General features: G+C 38.2%; 1 protein-coding gene across 2 annotated transcripts in view; it reads left to right on the top strand.

Annotated features, from left to right (window-relative positions):
* Positions 1-19,845, top strand: part of Ca8 (carbonic anhydrase 8) — a 95,724-nt gene that overhangs the window by 43,888 nt on the left and 31,991 nt on the right. Inside the window, exons 4-8 of one of the 2 annotated variants that reach the window (XM_045144605.1) lie at positions 1,997-2,092; positions 8,067-8,129; positions 10,140-10,188; positions 11,478-11,590; positions 18,828-18,997. In XM_045144605.1, the coding sequence (XP_045000540.1) occupies positions 1,997-2,092; positions 8,067-8,129; positions 10,140-10,188; positions 11,478-11,590; positions 18,828-18,962 (456 nt within the window). In that variant the 3' untranslated portion in view covers positions 18,963-18,997. Of the gene's footprint in view, positions 1-1,996; positions 2,093-8,066; positions 8,130-10,139; positions 10,189-11,477; positions 11,591-18,827; positions 19,478-19,845 lie in introns of those variants that run through there. The other variant, XM_004653333.3, reaches the window with a different exon arrangement.

The following is a 19,845-nucleotide window of genomic DNA, read 5'->3' as shown; positions in this document are numbered from 1 at the left end:
TTGTTTGACCTTGGACATAGACCTTCTTGTTGATATAAGGAGAGCTGCCAGTTCTTGTGTGTACCGTGGGGCTCTTGGCTGTATTGCAGCCAGAGAATATTAAAATTAGCCTGTCCTTTATTATTAATTTGGAGGTTGTAGAACATTGCTTCCATAAAGGCATTGTCTTGACAGCTAACATTTGCTGAACATATGTGATCCTTATAAGTTTTTTCTAACCTGGCCTTGGGTTACTTATGTCTATTACTGATTTTATTACCTCCCCCTAGTGGTCAGTTTTATAACCTCAAGTTTTATGTGGAGGAACTCAGTAGTTGAGAAATCAGAATTTTGGCAATCATTGTGACAATTGAAAAAAAAAAAGATGATAAAACAAATAATAACTGCATTTTTTCTTTTGATGAGGAACTAATTTTAAATGAGGAGGTATTTAAGGTACTACATGATTATAATGATCAAAAGCCTTCACAGAGAATTATTCTAGGCAGGTTTTTCCCTAGCTATTGTCATATGAGGTGCCTCAGTGGTAACTTGGCTTTTAAAGAGGAAGCTGTATTTGGCTTCTTGTGGCTGTTTATCTGCTGTAGGAGCAAGTGCACCTCCCAGATAAACCTGAAAGCCACAAAGCCTTATGAGGCTAGCTCCGTGAGGTTCTTGTGAGTGTTGTCTATCATTATTTTACCATGGCTTTAAAAACTCAGCATATTCCATACTACTCTTTTTCTGAACATTCTTAGAGAGGTGAAAGAATTTACAAGAATGTGACAATGGCTTTGTCCATTTCCTGTTGAAAATCCTGGGTGATTTTGCAGGTACTAAACCAATTTTATCTTGGTTCTGTAATTTATATACTGGGCCTTAAACATACTAGGCAAGCACTCAACCACTGAGCTACATAACTCCTGTCCCCCTAATCTTTTGAATGAGTTACAGTTTTCCCCTAAGACCTGGAGTTTTGTTCCATAGAGATCCACAGCAGATGGATTTTCAAGACGATGCAGTGTTGTGAAATCTTTGAGTTGCTAAAACGTACTTCTCCTGAAGTGACCTGGAGAAGAGGCAGAAAAGGCAGGAATTCCTGTAAGGAACTTCTATAGAGGCTGTTGTCTGTTTGTGACTACTTGTGTTGCACACAGGGATTTGGAGAAAGTGGAACTGATTCCTTACTTTTCTTTCAAACTTAAAAGGGATTTATTTGTGATTTTCTGTATATATATTTAGCTTGTAAACACAAGACTGTAATTGAATTAAGAGATAATTTCTGTTTAAGTTTTCATGTCTTTTACTTTGTGTTTCACTTTAAGTATTGCACAAGTCAAATTTTGTTAAAGGATATTTGGTTATCTGAAACTCCCCATCTCAGATTTTGTTTTAATATGGTGAGCAACTCCATTTCCATAGGTACCACCAGGAGGAAAGTCAGTATTTTATGGCTTCTAGGACTTGGATTAATTAGTGTGTATACAGTGGGATGGGAGGAAGACATTGCACTGCTTTCATAGAAAATATAGATGATGGCAAATGATTCTATATAAGCAGCTTTTTATTTGCCAGCAGACTGGGGTGTATCAGGGCCTCTTGCCATTGGAATTGTACTCCAGAGGTATGTTCTATGTTGTACATCTGCCTTTATGTGGCTCCTGGGAAATCAAACCTGAGCTTTGTAAGCATGTGCCTTTAAGCACTGAGCTATCTCTCCAGCCCTGAAAAATGGTACTATTTTTATGACAATCTTGTCTGCACTGCATCTGAAGACCCAATTTTGTCTGAAGCAGCATGGGCACTCTTCTACCAGAGGTGGGACACTGGTTTCTTTCCTCTCGGCAGAAAAAGTAAAGTGGTTTTAGCTGCCACACAGGCATTCCCATAGAAAGTGATGAGCATAGCAATGGCAATGCCATAGAGAAGGAAAACTGTCTGCACACTAATTAGGAAGTCCTTGCTTGTCTGAATGATGGCATATTAAGCGTGTGGTCTGCGTATTATTGTCCTGCAGCTCCATCTGATCCACTGGAATGCCACGCTGTTCGGCAGCATCGATGAAGCCGTGGGGAAGCCGCATGGCATTGCCATCATTGCCTTGTTTGTTCAGGTAAACTGTCTGCTACAGCTTCTGTATTGTTTTTGAAGTCATTTTGTAAAATATTTAAAAATTCTCTTAGTTTTATAATTTACAGGTGAAATTAAGGACATATACAAATGTAGAGGTTACCTTGTTGCTGGGACAAAACACTCAACAAGAAGTAACTTAAGAAGGAAAAGGTTTATTTGGAGCTACAGTGTCTAGGGGAAGTTTCCTTGTGGCAGGGAAAGCACAGCAAGAATAGACAGCAGTCTTGTCTCATCAACTGGGAGGAAGCAGCAAGAGTGGGCTAGCCAGCACTGCCAAGGAGGCTGGATTGCAAAATCCCAAAGCCTGCCCCCAGTGACACCTCTCCTCCAGTAAGGCTTCGCCAGCTAGGGATCAGATATGAGGCTTAATCACCAGTACATGAGGCTGTGGGGATATTTTGCATGCAAACCACAAAAACAGAGAGCACTGATAACTTCAAAATAGAAAGCTCGACCTTTGTAGTTCACAGGAGTTCAGGCATAGTCCTTGTAGAAAACAGTTCATTTACTTATCAGAGACTGTTTTCAGTTGCATCTAGCACCTTTGGAGAAATGACTTAGAAAATATCTCCTGAAGGCAGAGTTCATTTTATTTAGGTAAAGGAATTTCAGAAAGTGTTTTTCAACCCAGAACAGGGAAAAATCAATACTATAATCCTGTAGTGGATTACTTGAGCTCTTTGTTATTAATAATTGCTACTCAAAGATGATTTGAGATGCTATATAGAAAATGTTGATAAAACTGGTGGAGACCATGGTAGATTTAGTCAATATACAATTTGGAATTAAGCTCTGTAGTGGGAAAGAATGTTGTATGTTTTGGCAAACATGCAAAGTTGAGCCATGTGCTTGCAAAGGCAAGAATTCAACACAATACATAAGGTGAGTCTTTCTAACTTTTTCAGACCATCTACTTAGTGATGAAAGATTCACAGGTGAAAGAGACTACACATTTTACCTGCCTCTGATTTTCAGAGAAGAGAAATAAGGCATATGCCACAGAATTTAAAAGCAAATCCTTGTGGTTTTAAATGTCTTCTCTTCCCACTATTTGGTTCATGTTTTCACAGGCATAGCCCTATATTATTTTATATATTATAACTATATTGTATAACTAGAAGGGAAACACAAAGTTTTGATAGGAATTGTTCTTGGACCCATACTTTAAAAAAATATATCATTTTTATTTATGTAGTTGAGAGAAAGAGAAAGAGAAAGAATAGGCAAGCCAGGGCCTCCAGCCACTGCAAACAAACTCCAGACACATATGCCCCCTTGTGCATATGGCTTATGTGGGTCCTGGGGAACTGAACTTGACTACTTCGGTTTTGCAGGCAAGTGCCTTAACCGCTAAACTGTCTCTCTAGACCTGGACCCATATATTTTAGTAATCTTTAGTTTATTGCATAAATCATTTTAAAAGACCACTTTTGTAATGTGAAAATTGAATGTATCATCAAGTTGGAAAAGTTGAGGCAGCACAATTGAACTAATGGTAAAATAGAAATATGGATACAAATAATAGTCATATAAGGGGTACGGTACGGACGTAAGTTACTTTCATTTTGGGGATTGGTACCCTGTGAGTATTTGTGAAGTAAAATGATAAGATCACTCACAGCTCGCCTTAACTGACCCTCCCTATATAACCACAGATTGAACTAGGAATGCCCTAGCTGGAGACATAGCCTGTTGGAACTAGCTTCAGTGTTTCCAGGAAGAAGCTCATGTGCCAGGGAAAGCCCCAGACTATATACACTTGTTCTCACTTCCTTGAGTTTATTATGAGGAAAAAAAAAAACCAAAACACTAAACCAGGTTATCTATGAGAAAGTATCTTTCCCAGGAGAGATTACAAGGATGTGGGTAGAATTTCACAAAGATGACTGGTGGGATGAGTGCCAGAGAAGGCAGAAAAGAAAGGGGTTGAAGTCTATCTCCCAACCCCTCCCAAGCCTGGTGCTCTGGCTACAGTAGTAGGAGCAGGAACCTGAGGCACACTGCCTTCCAAGAAGCTTGACTGGATGATGAGCATAAGGAGCAAAACCTAGGACTGGTTTTGAAATCTTAGATCTTTTGTTTATATTCAGAGTTAGAAAAAATTGCATAGACATAATTCAGAGATATCAACAACAGACAGGATAGCTGATGTAGAAATACATGAAGAGAGGGTGTGAGATGCATAATTTTATGCAGAGGATTAACTTGGACAGGAAGCAACCTACCCTATCTTTGAAATCATGGACCAAGGGGAAAGGGTGGATACAGAGAGCATTTCATAGGTAGAGATAAGCAGTAAGTTGGAGGAGTTCATGTTAGATGCCCTTTCTAACTCTGAGACATGAAAAGCAAAATTATAGAGTGAGAGAAACGTGAGTGTATGTTTGGCTTTAAAGCATCCAGGGAGAGTGATAACAGTCAGAGGCAGACCCACTCGAGGGTGGATATCATGGATTTTCTGCAACAGCATATGATGAATTGCTCTCTATATAGAAGCATAAAACATTGTAGTAAATTGTGCTGATCCATTGCAGAGCAGGTGACTTAGGAAGATTAAGGGGTGGGAGAATTGAGAGTGCTAGAGAAATGTCATTCAGTCTAGTGGAGAAGTTGATGAAGTGGAGAAAGGCTGAATACCGTGGCTCCTAAATGTGAGTAAGGGGCAAGTTATAGAGTAGAAGGGGTGTGGTGTTTGGACTCAGCTGTTCCTCATAAATTCATGTATTTTGAATTGTTGGTCCCCAGCTGATGGCAGTTTGGGAAGTGGAGCCTTGCTGTAGGAGGTGTGTTGTTAGTGGTGTATTTAAAGGTGCTATAGCCAGTTCCCCCTTGCCAAAATCTGACTCGACCTCCTGCTGTTATTTTCCAATGGCTGTTGTTTTCCATCTGCTGTTGCAAAGAGGTGACGTTCAGCTTCTCCCACGCCATGTTCATCCTGACATCATGGGGCTTACCCTAGGGATTATAACAAACTAAAAAATTTCCTTCAATCAGCTGCTTTTGATTAGGTTTGTCCTAGCAATGAGAAGGTTAGTACAACAGAAAATTGTTACCCAAGTAGTGGGGTCATGGCTGCTAGGAACCTGATGGTGTGGCTTTTAGAACTGTTTTGTGGGAGGAATGTGGAAGGATTTGAAACTGTGGCCTAAGTGATACCTTTCAGTTTTATAAGCAGAATTTGATAGATCATTCTAGTCAGAGTTCAAAGACCTAGATATAGAAAGAGTGCTCTCTTAGAGTTGACAATTTCAGAATGAAAGCCAGTGCAGGGTATGATCTCAGCACTGATTTGCAGAAGGTGGAGTGGGTTTGTTTGACAGCCAAGGACTGACACGCAAAACTTAGGCAAGGAGGGGAAAGATCATCCACAAGGTTAGTAACTAACACAGAGGGCATGAGGCGATCATAAGCAGGCTGTCCATTCAGAGGAAGCAAGTCGAAGTCACAAAATGGAAGGTGACCACAGAGCACTGACAACAGGTCTAGTTCCTGTAATCTGGGAACTGTTGAATATCCACTGGGAAGGCCTAAGGGCTGTAGTCCTGGGCAGACCTGGGAGGTTCACAAAGACCAAGAGATTATGGGAGAGTTTGTCAAAGAAATGGAGCTTTCCTGTGTCCATGAAGCATGATGGACAGTAAGACGAGATTGAGTTTGAAGTTAAGGTACAGCAACAAGGCTGAGATCGCAAGAGGAGAGATCATACTGGAATTGTTTGCAGTTTTGTGGGGCAAAGATGGTGGAGTGAGAGGGTAGAATTGGTATGGTCTTCTGAACCTGATAAACTTGGCACTAGGTTGGGATGTTATTTGAAAGGCTGCCAGACCAGCAGTTGAGTGTGATGGTGATTGTCTATGTGTGAGTTTTGGTGTTATAACCTTATCTATAAAAATTGACAAAGAAAGGAAGTAAAGTAGCAGAGCGTTATCTGTAGTTTATGCTAGGATGTAAGGTTTCTATAGGTATGGTTTTATCTACAAGAATATTTATAGATACAAGGTACCTATGATAGTTATTAAATGTGACTATATATTAGCACTGTATTTGATTCTGTATTCAGGGTAAGAATGTAAGATTAGTATTAATTGAATTATGATTTACTAGACTGTGGTCTGAGTTCTTTGATTTGACCTTATCTCCCTTGCTGCATAGATGAAGAAGGACACACAGGTTAAATAAGCTTTTCAAGATTACAGAGCTAAAATGTGGCAGAGTCAGGATTAGAAGGCAGGCAGTGAGGCACCAGGGAGTTAGCTCATTGTACCTCTACATTGTGTACCTGTACAGAGTGTACATATGGATAATGACAGGAGAGTTTATAATTTATGGCAGCTTTATGATGTGAAAATTGACTCTCATTAGACTTGCATGCTCTTTTTACTACCTTGCAGTAGGTGTTATTTTTTTTTTTTAACTTAGGAAAACATATTTTCTATTTTCAGAGCCCATCAGAATTACAAACCTTTGGCAAATGGGAAAAGTTTTGATTAGATTGAACTGATTGTCCAATCTTATATTAAGCATTTCTTCTGTGTCTTCTTTGCTTTCATTACACAGTTGGTTAATATCAAGAGAAACAGAATTTATGCCTATTGACCGCTATGGTAGATTACTGTGGGTTGTATTAGTTACTTTCTCGTTGTTGACCAGAAGCAATTTGAGGAAGGACAGAGGTTTACTTTGGCCTACAGTTCAGGAAGGCAGAGTCTATCATGGCAAAGAAAGCATAGCAGGCCAGAGCGCAATGCCAGCATCACCTAGTCACACCAGCAGAGAAAAAGAAGATAGAGAGAACACTATGTGAAGCCAGGCTATAATTCAAGGGCCACCTCAAGTGACATTCTTGCTCCAGCAAGGTTCCCACTACTAAAACTTTCACAACTTCTTAAGCAGCCCCACTAGCTGAGGATTAAGTATTCAAACACATGAGCCTATGGGGGCATTTTACCTTCAAACAACTACAGAGACATCTGTCTTCAAACTTATACGTGGAAGAGGAAGAAGCTAAGGATAACAATGGTTATGTATTTGAGGTAACAAAGGAGTTAGTTCTCCATTGTGGGGGTTCACTGAAGACAAGTTGAAAAGTGGTAATCAGATGGCACTGAAAATTTACAAAGCCAAGGATGCTAATTGCCAGAAAACTTTTTTCAAATCTCAAATTCTTGGTAGTATTAAAATAGAAATCTATAAAAAGCATTGTTACTAAAGAATGAGGAATGTATAGAATTGTGACCAGTGATAAGCCAGGAATGTCTTCATTTTTGTAACTTTTACTTATAAACTAGCATACTTTTCTGAGTTAATGAAAATTTCAACTTTGATAAAATATTTATCACAAAGCTCTATGAATGTTAAAGGTAAGAACACAAGGGTTTGGATGTGTATTGAGTAACTTTAATTTGAATATATGACTGACATTTTTATACAATAGTTTTCCATGGTTTAGCATATTATATATAACACTGTGAGTGATATGTATCTTTAGCAAGATGAATTTAGAATGGATTCTCAGGTATTATAGCTAACACTTTGTTATACTAGTTGTTACAATTTTAGTTACCTTTTTAGTAGATATTAAAATAAAAAAATAAAAAGTTTACTTAATATCCAGGAAGGACATGCAGGTATCCTGGAGCTTTGTGTCTGGTAGTTATTTTTTTTTTATATTTATTTATTTGAGAGAGAGAGAAAGAGGGAGGGGGGAGAGAGAAAGACAGAGAAAGAGAATGGACACACCAGGGCCTCCATACACTGCAAATGAACTCCAGGTGCATACACCACCTTATGTATCTGGATTATGTGGGTCCTGGGGAATCTAACCGAGGGCCTTTGGCTTTGCAGACAAGCTCCTTAACCACTAAGCCATCTTTCCAGCCCTGTGTCTGGTAGTTACTTTGAGTAAAAACTGAGCATTAAACATGTGTCTGTGGTTCATGCTTTATACATTTCAGATTGGAAAGGAACATGTGGGCTTGAAGGCTGTGACTGAAATACTCCAGGATATTCAATATAAGGTAAGTCATTATTTAAGAGAAAATATAATTATTCTATGCAATGCTCCTGAGACCATCTCCATGCTTGATAATTCCCTAGAAAAGCCCACAGGATTCAAAATGCTTCTATACTTAATGGTTTCAGTTTATTTTAACATAATAAGGGAAACAAGATAGGAATTGAAAGCAAGAGGAGCAGAACAATTTTCCTGGCATCTCCTTTGGGCACCTAATCCTGTCAGGAATGATATGAATGCAAGGAGAACTCACCTGAGCCTGGATGTCTAGGATGCTATCAGGGACTGGTCATGCAAACACAAACTGCTGAGATAAGCTTCAGAGATTATTCTTATCTCCATTGCATCCTTTTGCTGCAATCAGTCTAATCAGGGCATCAATAACTCACTGTCAGGATAAACCTACCTGGTCAAACTTGTACAGTGTACCCCAAGGGCCTAGGTACAGAACACCATGAGTTCCCCATAAATAAGGCATAGGTATGTGCTCTATTTACGTAGGCTGTAAGGATATGAAAACATCCTAGGGGTAGAATATTCCAAGGGCTCAAAGGTTATCTCCTTAGAAATAGCCAATAGCTAGTCCTACAGATGGGCTTTCACTAGAGATGCACAGGGTTTGAGCAGTCTAGGGCTGCTGAGTAAATCCTTCTAGCTTATGTCATTATAGAGAAGTTATATAAATAAAACCAGTACTACTTGGGAGTCAGATTTCAGATCATTTATAATAACTAGTAATATAAAAGCAATTCTGTTAATGTCTCAGAGAAGGTGATTTAGGTCAGTAGTATTCAGAAATGAGATGGCCCAGCATGGCTATTAATAGGGCCCATTCTGAGTGGAATTTAATCAGTGATGGGGAGTGGAATCTTATGATCAGGTGTGTCTGCTGGACATACAGACCAAGCACTGAACATGCTTCATTGAAGGAGATTCAAAAAATTCAAAGTCAATCGTAAGATCATTTGGGGAATCAAGTTTGATTAGCTCTCCAGGGCATCTTAAACTAGATGTTCTCCAATGAAGATCTCCTGAAAAGTCTCAGAATGAACCATACTGTCAAGGAGGCATGGGCCAATCAAAAGAAGTGGGAAAAAGGGGATAATGATGTGAACTGACATTTATCAGTACAAATGGGCTGAGACAATCTCACTCAGCTGATAGGATACTTGTTACTATTGAGTATAGTAGGCTGCAGTGAGGTCAGTGAGCTGGAATCTTTAAATGTGTAAAATAGTTCCAGGAAGCAGGAGAGGGACTTGTGTCATAACTTTCCCTATGGCATCTGTATTAGTAATTTTATAAGGGAAATCTGAGTGACATGAATAGGTAGGTCTGTTTGTCACTAACACCTGCACCATTTGAAAGACAACTTAAAATAATGATATGTGAATTGTTGAATAAAGGGTATACGTATTCTTGAAATTTAGACCTGCTTTGAGTAAAGCTGATTGGAATAGGATATTCATATCTAAGGTTCAAATCTTCCTTCCTAGATGAGAGAAGTATCTAGAATAGGTCCTAGAACTGAATTGTCAAACCCAAGTAGGACAAAACTGGCAAACTGGAATCCAGGTTGGAATGTCAAAGGGTTAGGTGCTGAAATACAAACAGACAAGAGATGACACTTATTCCAAGTGAATCTTCTGTGCTAAGGTCACACATTCTCCAGTAAGACATGCAGTCAAAGATTCGGATATAAATGTGATGAAGGCAGGAAAATTGGTTTATGTGGAACAGATGGACACCAAGAGTAAACTCTGTACTAGAAATTATAGGGGATATTAAGCTTCAGTGGCAAGAAAACAGTCAGAGGCTCAGGCAGTAGCCTCTTGTTGGAACTAGTTTTGCTCCATTAAGAAGACAGAGTGATCCATCTGCCAATTGGGGGACCTAATGAGACCATTCAGAAGATTTCAATTCAGATCTTTAGTCAATAATTTTTATTCAAAAATTTAGAAATTTTACAGTGTCATGGTGTACATTATTATTTTGTTGTTGTTGTTTTTTTTAGGGGAAGTCTAAAACAATACCTTGCTTTAACCCTAATACTTTATTACCAGGTAAGTGTTTAATCAATGGCATGAAATAAATTTTAACCAAGCTTGTAACCAAATTGATTTCCTTCAAGCATACAAACCTGCCTATTAATTGATAAAGTTTCTTTGCAGCTTATATACTTGAGCAGATACCAGTTTCGGGTTACTGTTCATGTGGGAATATACCTTTTGAAATAATAAAGTTCTTTGCCACTTGTTCCATTAATCCACAAGGCATGTTTTCAGAATTTTCATTTGTAAAATTTCTTCCTCCCTGACAAGTACCAGCCCTAATATACTTGTAAAAATGATCAGAAAAGCTCTTATTTACCTCTAGAATGAAATAAACTTTAGATCACATTTTATATTACTATTACAATGCCACTATTAATTAGTTGTTTTAATTATATCTATGCACAGGTAATTATTATAATATAATATTCTTAATATAACTTGGAATTGGAGGAGTTTTTGTATAAAATTTTGTTCTTCACATTTCTTTGCCTAAATTAATATGGTTGTCTAAATTATATGGTGTTTAGTAGTGTTTCAAACAAAACAAAAAGGTAGAATTGTAGCCTTACATTTATTTGATTTACCACAAACCAGTTTTTATCATGTAAAATATTTATTCATTATATTTAATCATGAATGTCTCTAATACAGAGCTTCTCCTATCATATTATGATTTTAGTAATTAGCTGTTGAAGAAGCAATGTGGAAGTGACTAGAACTCAATTGTTAAAAGCACATGGGTTGAAATCTTGACACTGCTTGCTATTAGCTCAGTGACCTTGACAAATTATTATTATGTGACTTAGTTTCCCCATCTAAAACAGAACTAATAACAGTATCTGTGTCACTAATTTGTTGTGACGGTTAAATGAATTGGCATAACACTATACTCGATGTATCTAACCTGTGGGCCACATACATCCCAGGATTGCTATGAAATGGGACCTAATAGTTGTGGAGATGTCTCAATTTCAAAAGGCTGAACACTCGTTATGACAGTACTTGGCATGTACTTCAATAAATATTAGCTATGAATCAGTTGTTAAATTTTCTAGGAAAAAGGCATTTAGTGGATATGCATGATGATCTACTGATGCAAATCACTATAAGTAGAAAGGATTATCATGGTTTCATTTAGTGTTTTCTTCAGAATGATTTTTTTTTTAAATAAGCATGAGATGCTCTAACTTAAAAATGATACCCATCTGAGAAGTGTCAGTGTTTACTTTTGAAAATTGTTGCTGGAGTCTTTAAGATTATTAACATACTTTTTCATGAAAAGTTTTCATTTTTCTCAGACCCTTTGCTGCGGGATTACTGGGTCTACGAAGGCTCACTTACTATCCCGCCTTGCAGTGAAGGTGTTACCTGGATATTATTCAGATACCCTTTAACTATATCCCAGCTACAGGTGAGTATGTGCTTTTAAGTCTTTCAGAGTGAAGTTCTGAGTTAAAGGTTAAATACTGTATCTGTAAAAGGAAAATGTCTGTTCTATGCTTTAGTTCCCTTTAGATCAGGCATACCTTTCCAGATGAAAGTTAAATGCCTCAAGCCAGTGAAAGCAATGAAAGGTCATTTATGATTTGTACTTTGAGAGTTAGTTTTTGTAGAGTAAATAGAAGTCCCTATAAAAGAGCTAAACTTTTGATTAGTCTAGTTATTCCTTTATGTGGTTTTGTCCCCAAATGTGGAGACAAGAAAGATTTGGAAGCAAAGTGAGAATGCTGATGATTATTTCATGGGCTTATAATAGCTCTTCCTTAACATGAACAAGAGCATGCTTTGTGTGGAGTGGTGAGAAAGCTATAAAGAATGTCCTGAAAAGGTCTGGATTGGTCACCAGCTTTTCTTTATTGTCCCTGAACTCTGTATATGTTCTCTAAAAACTAATGAAAGCCAGCTGTGGAGGCCCGCACAGATAGACCCAACTATCTGGACAATGAGGTGGGCCAGGGAGTTTGAGGCCAGCCTGTAGAAATCTATAATCTCAAAATAATTATGAATTGACACACCCAAGTGAATTGCCTTTGAGATGTTTTCTGGGAGGCAACACCTCTATAATGAATGTATATCAGTAATGATTCTGAAGGGCTTGGGGAGGAGATGACTAGTGATTGCCTTGTGTATGAGTGGTCCTGGGTTTGACTCATAGGACCACTCACAAACAAAAATAAGAAATGATTTCAATATAATCATAAAGAGGTGTTTTATATGTATCCATCCTATCTTTAAGATATCTAAAGGACATATTCTAGAAAGCTATATTTTCCTTTCCTTATCAATCCAGAAGTCTTGGGAAATACTCAAAGCATTGTTAATTTTCTTTGTTTTTTTAAAAAAGTGATTCTTTTTTAAAATTTCTTTTATTAAGTAGAAACTTTGTATGGACATGTCATGTGTTGGTATCGTCACTTCCCTCCTCCCTGCCCCGTTTCACTGAGGGCCTTCCTCAGTGGGATTGTTGGTATTCATCAGGGGGTTGTGGGCTATGAGTAGTGAGAGCAGCAGTCAGTCATTGTGGCGGGGTGGGGGCAGTGCCTGTGGATATTCCCTCCCACCCTATGGCTCTTCCACAAAATCCCCTGAGCCTTAGTGGGTGTACTTTAAATCTACTGTAGTGTTGAGCTCTCAGCAGCTTCTGAATTTCTACTTTGGTACATTTTGAGGCTAGAGAGATGGCTCAGTGGATAAGGTGCTTGCCTGTAAATTTTCTTTATTAAAGTTTCCAATGTTTCATATCTTACACCATTTTTCTGAAGTTAAGCTTTTTTAACAGCTTCTCAGTCAAGCCTTCTTTTGTTAGATTTAAATCTTTAAAATATTTCAACACTTGCACTTTCTGTTTATTCCTGCTTTTCTAGGGAGTAATTTTAGAAATCTTCCTTCAGCCTATCTTCTTCATACTTTTCATTATGTTATGAATTTTACCATATCCCCTTGGGCTTCATATTTTCCATATGAAAAATTATAATTATTTATTTATTAAGCTGTGTATCATTATTAGAAACTGTCATTGTGTACCACATGGACACAAAGGACACAGAGATTAAAACACTATCTTTACTCTCAAAAACTTTAGAGTTAAGGGTGATGGCTATACAGATAGATATAAGTTTGGTAAGTAAGGCATTCCAACCCAGACTAGAAGGCTTAGAAAGGATAGTCTGGTGTAGGAGATAGAGGAAGTTAGAAGTTTCACTTTAAATTTTAAGAATAGAGGCTTGGGGAGCTGGGGTAAAGTGTTGGCAGTCAAGCAGGAGGACTTGATACCATGTAAAATGCTGAGTGTGGCCTGTGATCCCAGTACACAGGTGGTGGAGACAGGAGAATCCTTGTAGCTTGTTTGCTAGCGTTTTTTTTTTTTTTACAGCTCAGTCAGTAAGCTTGAGTTCTGTGAGAGACCCTGACACTGTCTTAAAATGAAGAATGGAGACTTATTGAGTATGACAGTGTCATCCCCCCATATTACAGCATATACACATCTACATACAAAAGGATAGAGGTCTGAACAAATTATGTCTAACTTTTAAATTTAGCAATGACATAATGGATGCTATAATAGATAAACCTCTAATTTTGGTGAATCGGGGTAGTGATCTAGTTCATCTTGTTATGAAGTGCAGCATATGTGTTTCTCATTCATGAAGGAAGGCTCTTCTCTTGACACTCACTTAGGGTTCCAGGCTGAAAGTAGCTGCTCTATCAAGGTTGTTCTTGGACAATGATGTAGCTGGAAGGAAGGGAGAAAGTATGAAGGACATCAAGAGAGATCTTACCAGGCCATCCAAGTATTGATACACTCCACTGCTGTTTACATTCAATGGCTAGAACTATCCCATGACCACTCATACCCACAGAAGAAGCTGGGAATCACATTTTTAACTTACTCAGTGATCAGGCCAGTCAGTAATTGCTGCCTTGACAGCTTTAGATGAGTATTAGTTGACGTTGCCAACAAGGGAAGAGTGCCTACAGGTAATGTAGGCAAGAGAAAGTTCTAATTTAATATAGTACTGGAATGTCTTTGCTAGGGAAATAAGAAAAGAGAAGCAGATAAAATGGCTACAAATAAGAAAGGAAGAAGTCCAAAATATTATATATGCATATAGTATGATTTTATACATTAGACCCTAAAGAATCTACCAGAAAATGCTGAGAACTGATGCACCTTAGCAACATAACAGAATACAGAATTACCATAAAAAATCTGTAGCTTTCTTATATACAAATAACAAGAAAGCTGAGGAAAATCAGGGCATCAATTCACCCACCATTGCCTCAGAAATACCTAGGAATAAACCTAACCAAGAAGTGAATGTCCTGGGCTGGAGAGATGGCTTAGCGGTTAAGCGCTTGCCTGTGAAGCCTAAGGACCCCGGTTCGAGGCTCGGTTCCCCAGGTCCCACGTTAGCCAGATGCACAAGGGGGCGCACGCGTCTGGAGTTCGTTTGCAGAGGCTGGAAGCCCTGGCGCGCCCATTCTCTCTCTCTCCCTCTATCTGTCTTTCTCTCTGTGTCTGTCGCTCTCAAATAAATAAATAAAAATTTAAAAAAAAAAAGAAGTGAATGTCCTGTATAATCAACATGTTATAGCAGTCTACAGAAAAGTATAGATTCTAGGTAACAGAAAGACTGCCTATGCTTGTGAATTGAAAGAACCACTATTGTGACATATAAGTGACAGAGAATTTCTCTTCATGAATTTGTCATATATTTTCTTCTTAGTGTGGAGCCAAAGGAGTTGGAGTCAATTCCTGTTCTCCCATGTTCATTATAGCCAACATACAAGCATACCTAAGTGTCCAGTGTTGGATGAGTATATAGAGGGCACTGAATTCTCTGTATTGTATTTCTCTTTAGCATGGTGGCTTAGAAAATGCAACAGGTTATATTAGAGGAAGGTCCTATAGGAACTTGGGAACTCCTGCAAGGTTATATGCATCAAACTGCAAATTCTAGACATTAGCCTTTGAATGAAGAAAACCGTTTTTTTTTAAAAATTTTTTTGCTTATTTTTATTTATTTATTTGAGTGTGACAGAGAGAGAAAGACACACACACACACACAGACACACACACACACAGAGAGAGAGAGAGAGAGAGAGAGAGAGAGAGAGAGAGAGAGAGAGAGCGAGCACTCCAGGGCTTCCAGCCACTGCTAACGAACTCCAGATGTGTGCGCCCCCTTGTTCGTCTGGCTAATGTGGGTCCTGGGGAATCGAGCCTTGAACCGGGGTCCTTAGGCTTCCCAGGCAAGCGTTTAACTGCTAAGCCATCTCTTTAGCCCAAGAAAACCGTCTTAAAGTTGAGTATTAGTCTGGTTTGTGATTCTGTGTGATTGAATAAATGACTTAGTTGTAGTACATCTTTGCTATAGAACAGCAACTGTTTAACTTTATACCTTCTCCCCAGTGTATGGGATGCCCAGTTGTATCTCTCCCTCCCTCCTCAAATTAGTTAAAAACAAATGTTGTGTTTAAATACAATAGCCTTGAAAAATCCACAATTTACATATCTATATACATGTAGTATTGACAGTTGCTGCAGTGCCCTTTGATTGAAGACTTTTTCCCTGAAATGTTACTCTGTCTCTCCATCAGTTTCTCATTTCAGCATAGGCTGATTTCATATGCACTTGAAGCCCTTTGAAGAGACTAACGGGTTTTGAGTGGTAGTTATTTCAGAAAAAATTGGCATTTCAGAAAGAAGCATTTCCCCCTCCATCTCTGTTGATGTTTGAAATCTTCAGAGTGTTATGTGATCAGAGAATATTTCTTGTGAAATAGCTTTCTGCTTGAGCGCAGTGATGTGATTCTGGCATTTGGTTCAGATCTTCTCATCACAAGAAGTTATTTTCACAGAATGAGCTTTAGGTGCAAGCCTGGGGCTACAAGGATATGGCTGCTGTTCAGGATATGTAAATATGAAATTAATCTAAGTATAAATTAAGCTTCAGTTAGTAAAAATAGTACAGTTCTTAAAATGTGTTTAGGCAGGTAGGTTTCTAGAACATACATTTCACCAGAAATCCTGTCCATTGGTCATGAACTTTGGCTGAAACTTCTTCATATAATTATGTGTGAAGTGAATGATGGGATATGATTTTAAATTTTCTCAGTGAATTGTTTTATTATCAATTGCACCTAAGTATTTATATTCAAATGCTAAAGTTTTGACATCAAAGGAAGTTTCTTGGAGCTATGCTGAATAATTTTTAATGATTAAAAAAAACTCTTTATGCCAGATTTGTGAATTTTATCATCATCATCATCATCATCATCTCTGTTGCGCATATAGAAATTGAGGCTTGCAGAAGTGATGTCATTTGGTTCTTTGGATCACATGTGGCAGAATGTTGCAGTTACCATTGTGTCATTGGCACAAAGCATCCAATCAGAAGCACCTTTTGTGAGAGAGGGCTTTATTTTGGTGTACAGACTCAAGGGGAAGCTCCATGGTGGCAGGGGAAAACAATGGAATGAGCAGAGGCTGCACATCACTTCCTGGCCAACATCAAGTACACAAAGGCAATAATGTGTCAGACACTGGCAAGGGGAATCTGGCTAATATACCCTGAGCTCTTTCCCAACAAAATACCTCCTCCATCAAGGCTTTAATTCCCAAATTGCCACCAGCTGGGAACCTAGCATTCAGAACATATAAGTTTGTGGGGGACACCTGAATCAAATCATTATATGGAGCCAGGACAAGAACAAGGTGTTTGGATGCAAGCTCACATGGTCACCCTTTTCTTTCTGAAATCACACGGGATTCTTTGCTGCCCAGTTATTTCCCATACTACCCTTAGGGAAAAAAAAAATTAAGACAAAAGCAGATAATGACAGGAGATTCTCATAGAGGCTGACTTCTAGACATTTTTTGTTTGCCATAGGCAAGGTGCTTCCCATATTCTGACCAAGTCCTTAAGAAGGTCCAGTGAAAAATCATAAGGTTGCTTATCTAACTGACACTGGTTTGTAAATATAGCATGGTGGCATTGACAAAAAATAAAGCAAACAAACAGGGTAATTCTAGCTGGATCAGACATATCTCACACAGGAAAATCAATTGGCATTTGGAGACATGGAAGTTTAAAACATTAGAAATCAGTTGTGAAACCAGGCTTCTAACCTAACAGTTATTTAATTTTTTCCCTGCTCTGTATTCCAACAAGTATGTGAATGTATTGAATTAGAATCATGTGGGATTCAACTCTTTTGGCCTTAACAAATGTACATATATGGTTTTGCTTCTCATTTAGAGACTTCATTGCTCTTTTCAAGTCTAGGGTTTTTATTAGAAGTCTTGAATTAATATCTTTTACATTTTTCTTTATTGAGAAAGGATAGAATTCTTAGGTTGAATTTTACTAAGGACCCTTATGGACATAGTCTTTTGATGCACAGATGCTGAACTTTTGGAGATAGAAGCTGTTCAAATCACATTGCTTAACACCCTGTGTATATATATGTAAGGTATAGGTTACAATGATTTCATTGAAATTCCTAGAGTCAGCTGTGAGGTTGGAAGAGAGTAAGTGGATGTTAAATGGTTAGATGTCTGCTGCTAGCTAATGTAGAGATTTTTATTTATCTCAGTTATACTTCTGTGAAAAGAATTGAGCATGGCTTTAATGTGACTACATTTTATGTGAATGAAGTGGTAGATAATGGCCCTCATAGGTTAGTCAAGTAATAGATGGGAATGAGCATGGGAATGGGCCTGGGAAATGCTCACCACATTATTGCATGTTGCTTAAATTTTTCTCAGGTTCTTAGGAGGCTCAGACCTGGCAAGTCAGACAAAGGTCCTCAGAAATCTGGGAACCTGTTCATGTGTCACAGGCAAACCATAAAACTTGAAGGGGTAACCAGACATAGAGACATGAGCAAAAATATTGCTAAGAGAAGTTGTGCTTATACTTTTAAAAAATATTTTTTATTTATTTATTTTGAGAGACAGAGAGAAAGAGGGAGAGAGAGAGAAAAAAAAATGGGCACAGCAGGGCATGTAGCCATTGTAAACAAACTCCAGTTGCATGCGCACCCATGTGCATTTGGCTTATGTGGGTCCTGGAGAATCGAACTGGGATCCTTTGGCTTTGCAAGTTAAGGCATCTCTCCAGCCCATGCTTATACTTTCGGAAAACCAAAGCTATCCTTTGTATCTGTGTTCTCCAAAGGGCTAGATTAGAGACAAAGGCATGTTTTGATGAAGGAAATCTTGAATTCTTGTAACATATCTAACATCTAATCAGTACAGACATACATTAAAATCAGAATATGAAAATTGGAAATATACTTAGAAACCATAACCCTTATTCATTTGTTTGCTCTTTAAGTGTGTTATAGACATGCACAAAAGATTTTGTGAGACATGTGGAAGATTTACCCAATTAATTACTCTAGTAGGTTATAGCTATTGGAGTTGTCTGGGTCCCTCAATTTCTGCTTCTTGTTTTCTTTTCTTAAAAGTGCCTTTTCTGACATCCTACTTAGGTCTGGAATAACTAATCAGTTTTGAAGATTACTTTAATTTTCTGTTTTTAGTATTGTTGCCATGCATGCATATTTTAAGCCACTTGTGAAACTGAATTTATTAATGTATGGTAAATGATTAATCTCTTTTATTCTGCTTTCATTTTCAGATAGAAGAATTTCGAAGACTGAGGACACATGTTAAGGGGGCAGAACTTGTGGAAGGCTGTGATGGGATTTTGGGAGACAATTTTCGGCCTACTCAGCCACTTAGTGACAGAGTGATTAGAGCTGCATTTCAGTAGCCAGAGAGAACAGGATCAAGCCCATCTATAGCAGGGTATGTGAGATAAGTTAGGAAAACGAGGTACACATTTACTGAAATCCAGTATCTCCAAATAACTTTATGGTTTTCTGCTAAAATAAAGCATGCATATGCCATTCTAATAAAATTTATAACACATTTTCAAGACCCATTAATGACAAGTCAGCTAGTTATTACAATTTTATGGAGTGTTGAAAAAATCCTATTTGCATATTTTCCTACCTGATCATCCTTTATTCCTAAGTTTTGCTTTAATAGTGGCTTTCATAAGGAAAGAGGCATGGTTTAAGAAGCAGAGATTTGAATGTACCTCTTTACCACTGTGTTTCCACCTGAAGCTGTAGCAACCTTCTCATGATCTAGGAGTATGAAGGAAGAACCAAGAAGATTATGAGCTTCCTTGATGATCTTGTAATGGAAGAGCTAATCATCTTGTTTATTGGGATCTGGGGAGCAGATCTGGCATGAATTAAAACCCATGTCCTCATTGTGGAATGCTGTCTTCTGGGCATGACTTGGTTATTGCATTCATGAACTCATAATACTTAGGGTTACCTGCACAAGACTTATACAACAGTGGGACCATCAACAGTCCTTTGTGGATGGGGAGAACTCACAATACCCCACTCTCCCCTGAAGAGTTATTGGCAGTTATTAGTAGTTGGGGAAAGAGAGACATTTGCTTCGGTGGTGTAGCCACTGACTGGTAAGTGCTCATGCTCCTGTAAATAACCAATCCCTCCCCACTCAAAGTCATGTAAGCAACTCTATTTAAATTCATGAGGTTACAAATAATAAAAAAAAATTTAGCTCAGAAGAGGAAGGGAATCACTGGGAAAGGGCATTACATATTAATGGGGTAA

This window comes from Jaculus jaculus, chromosome 2, assembly GCF_020740685.1.
Source record: "Jaculus jaculus isolate mJacJac1 chromosome 2, mJacJac1.mat.Y.cur, whole genome shotgun sequence".
NCBI lineage: Eukaryota > Metazoa > Chordata > Mammalia > Rodentia > Dipodidae > Jaculus > Jaculus jaculus.
The sequence above is the reverse complement of the archived record's forward strand: the minus strand, read 5'-3'. Positions and strand labels throughout refer to the sequence as shown.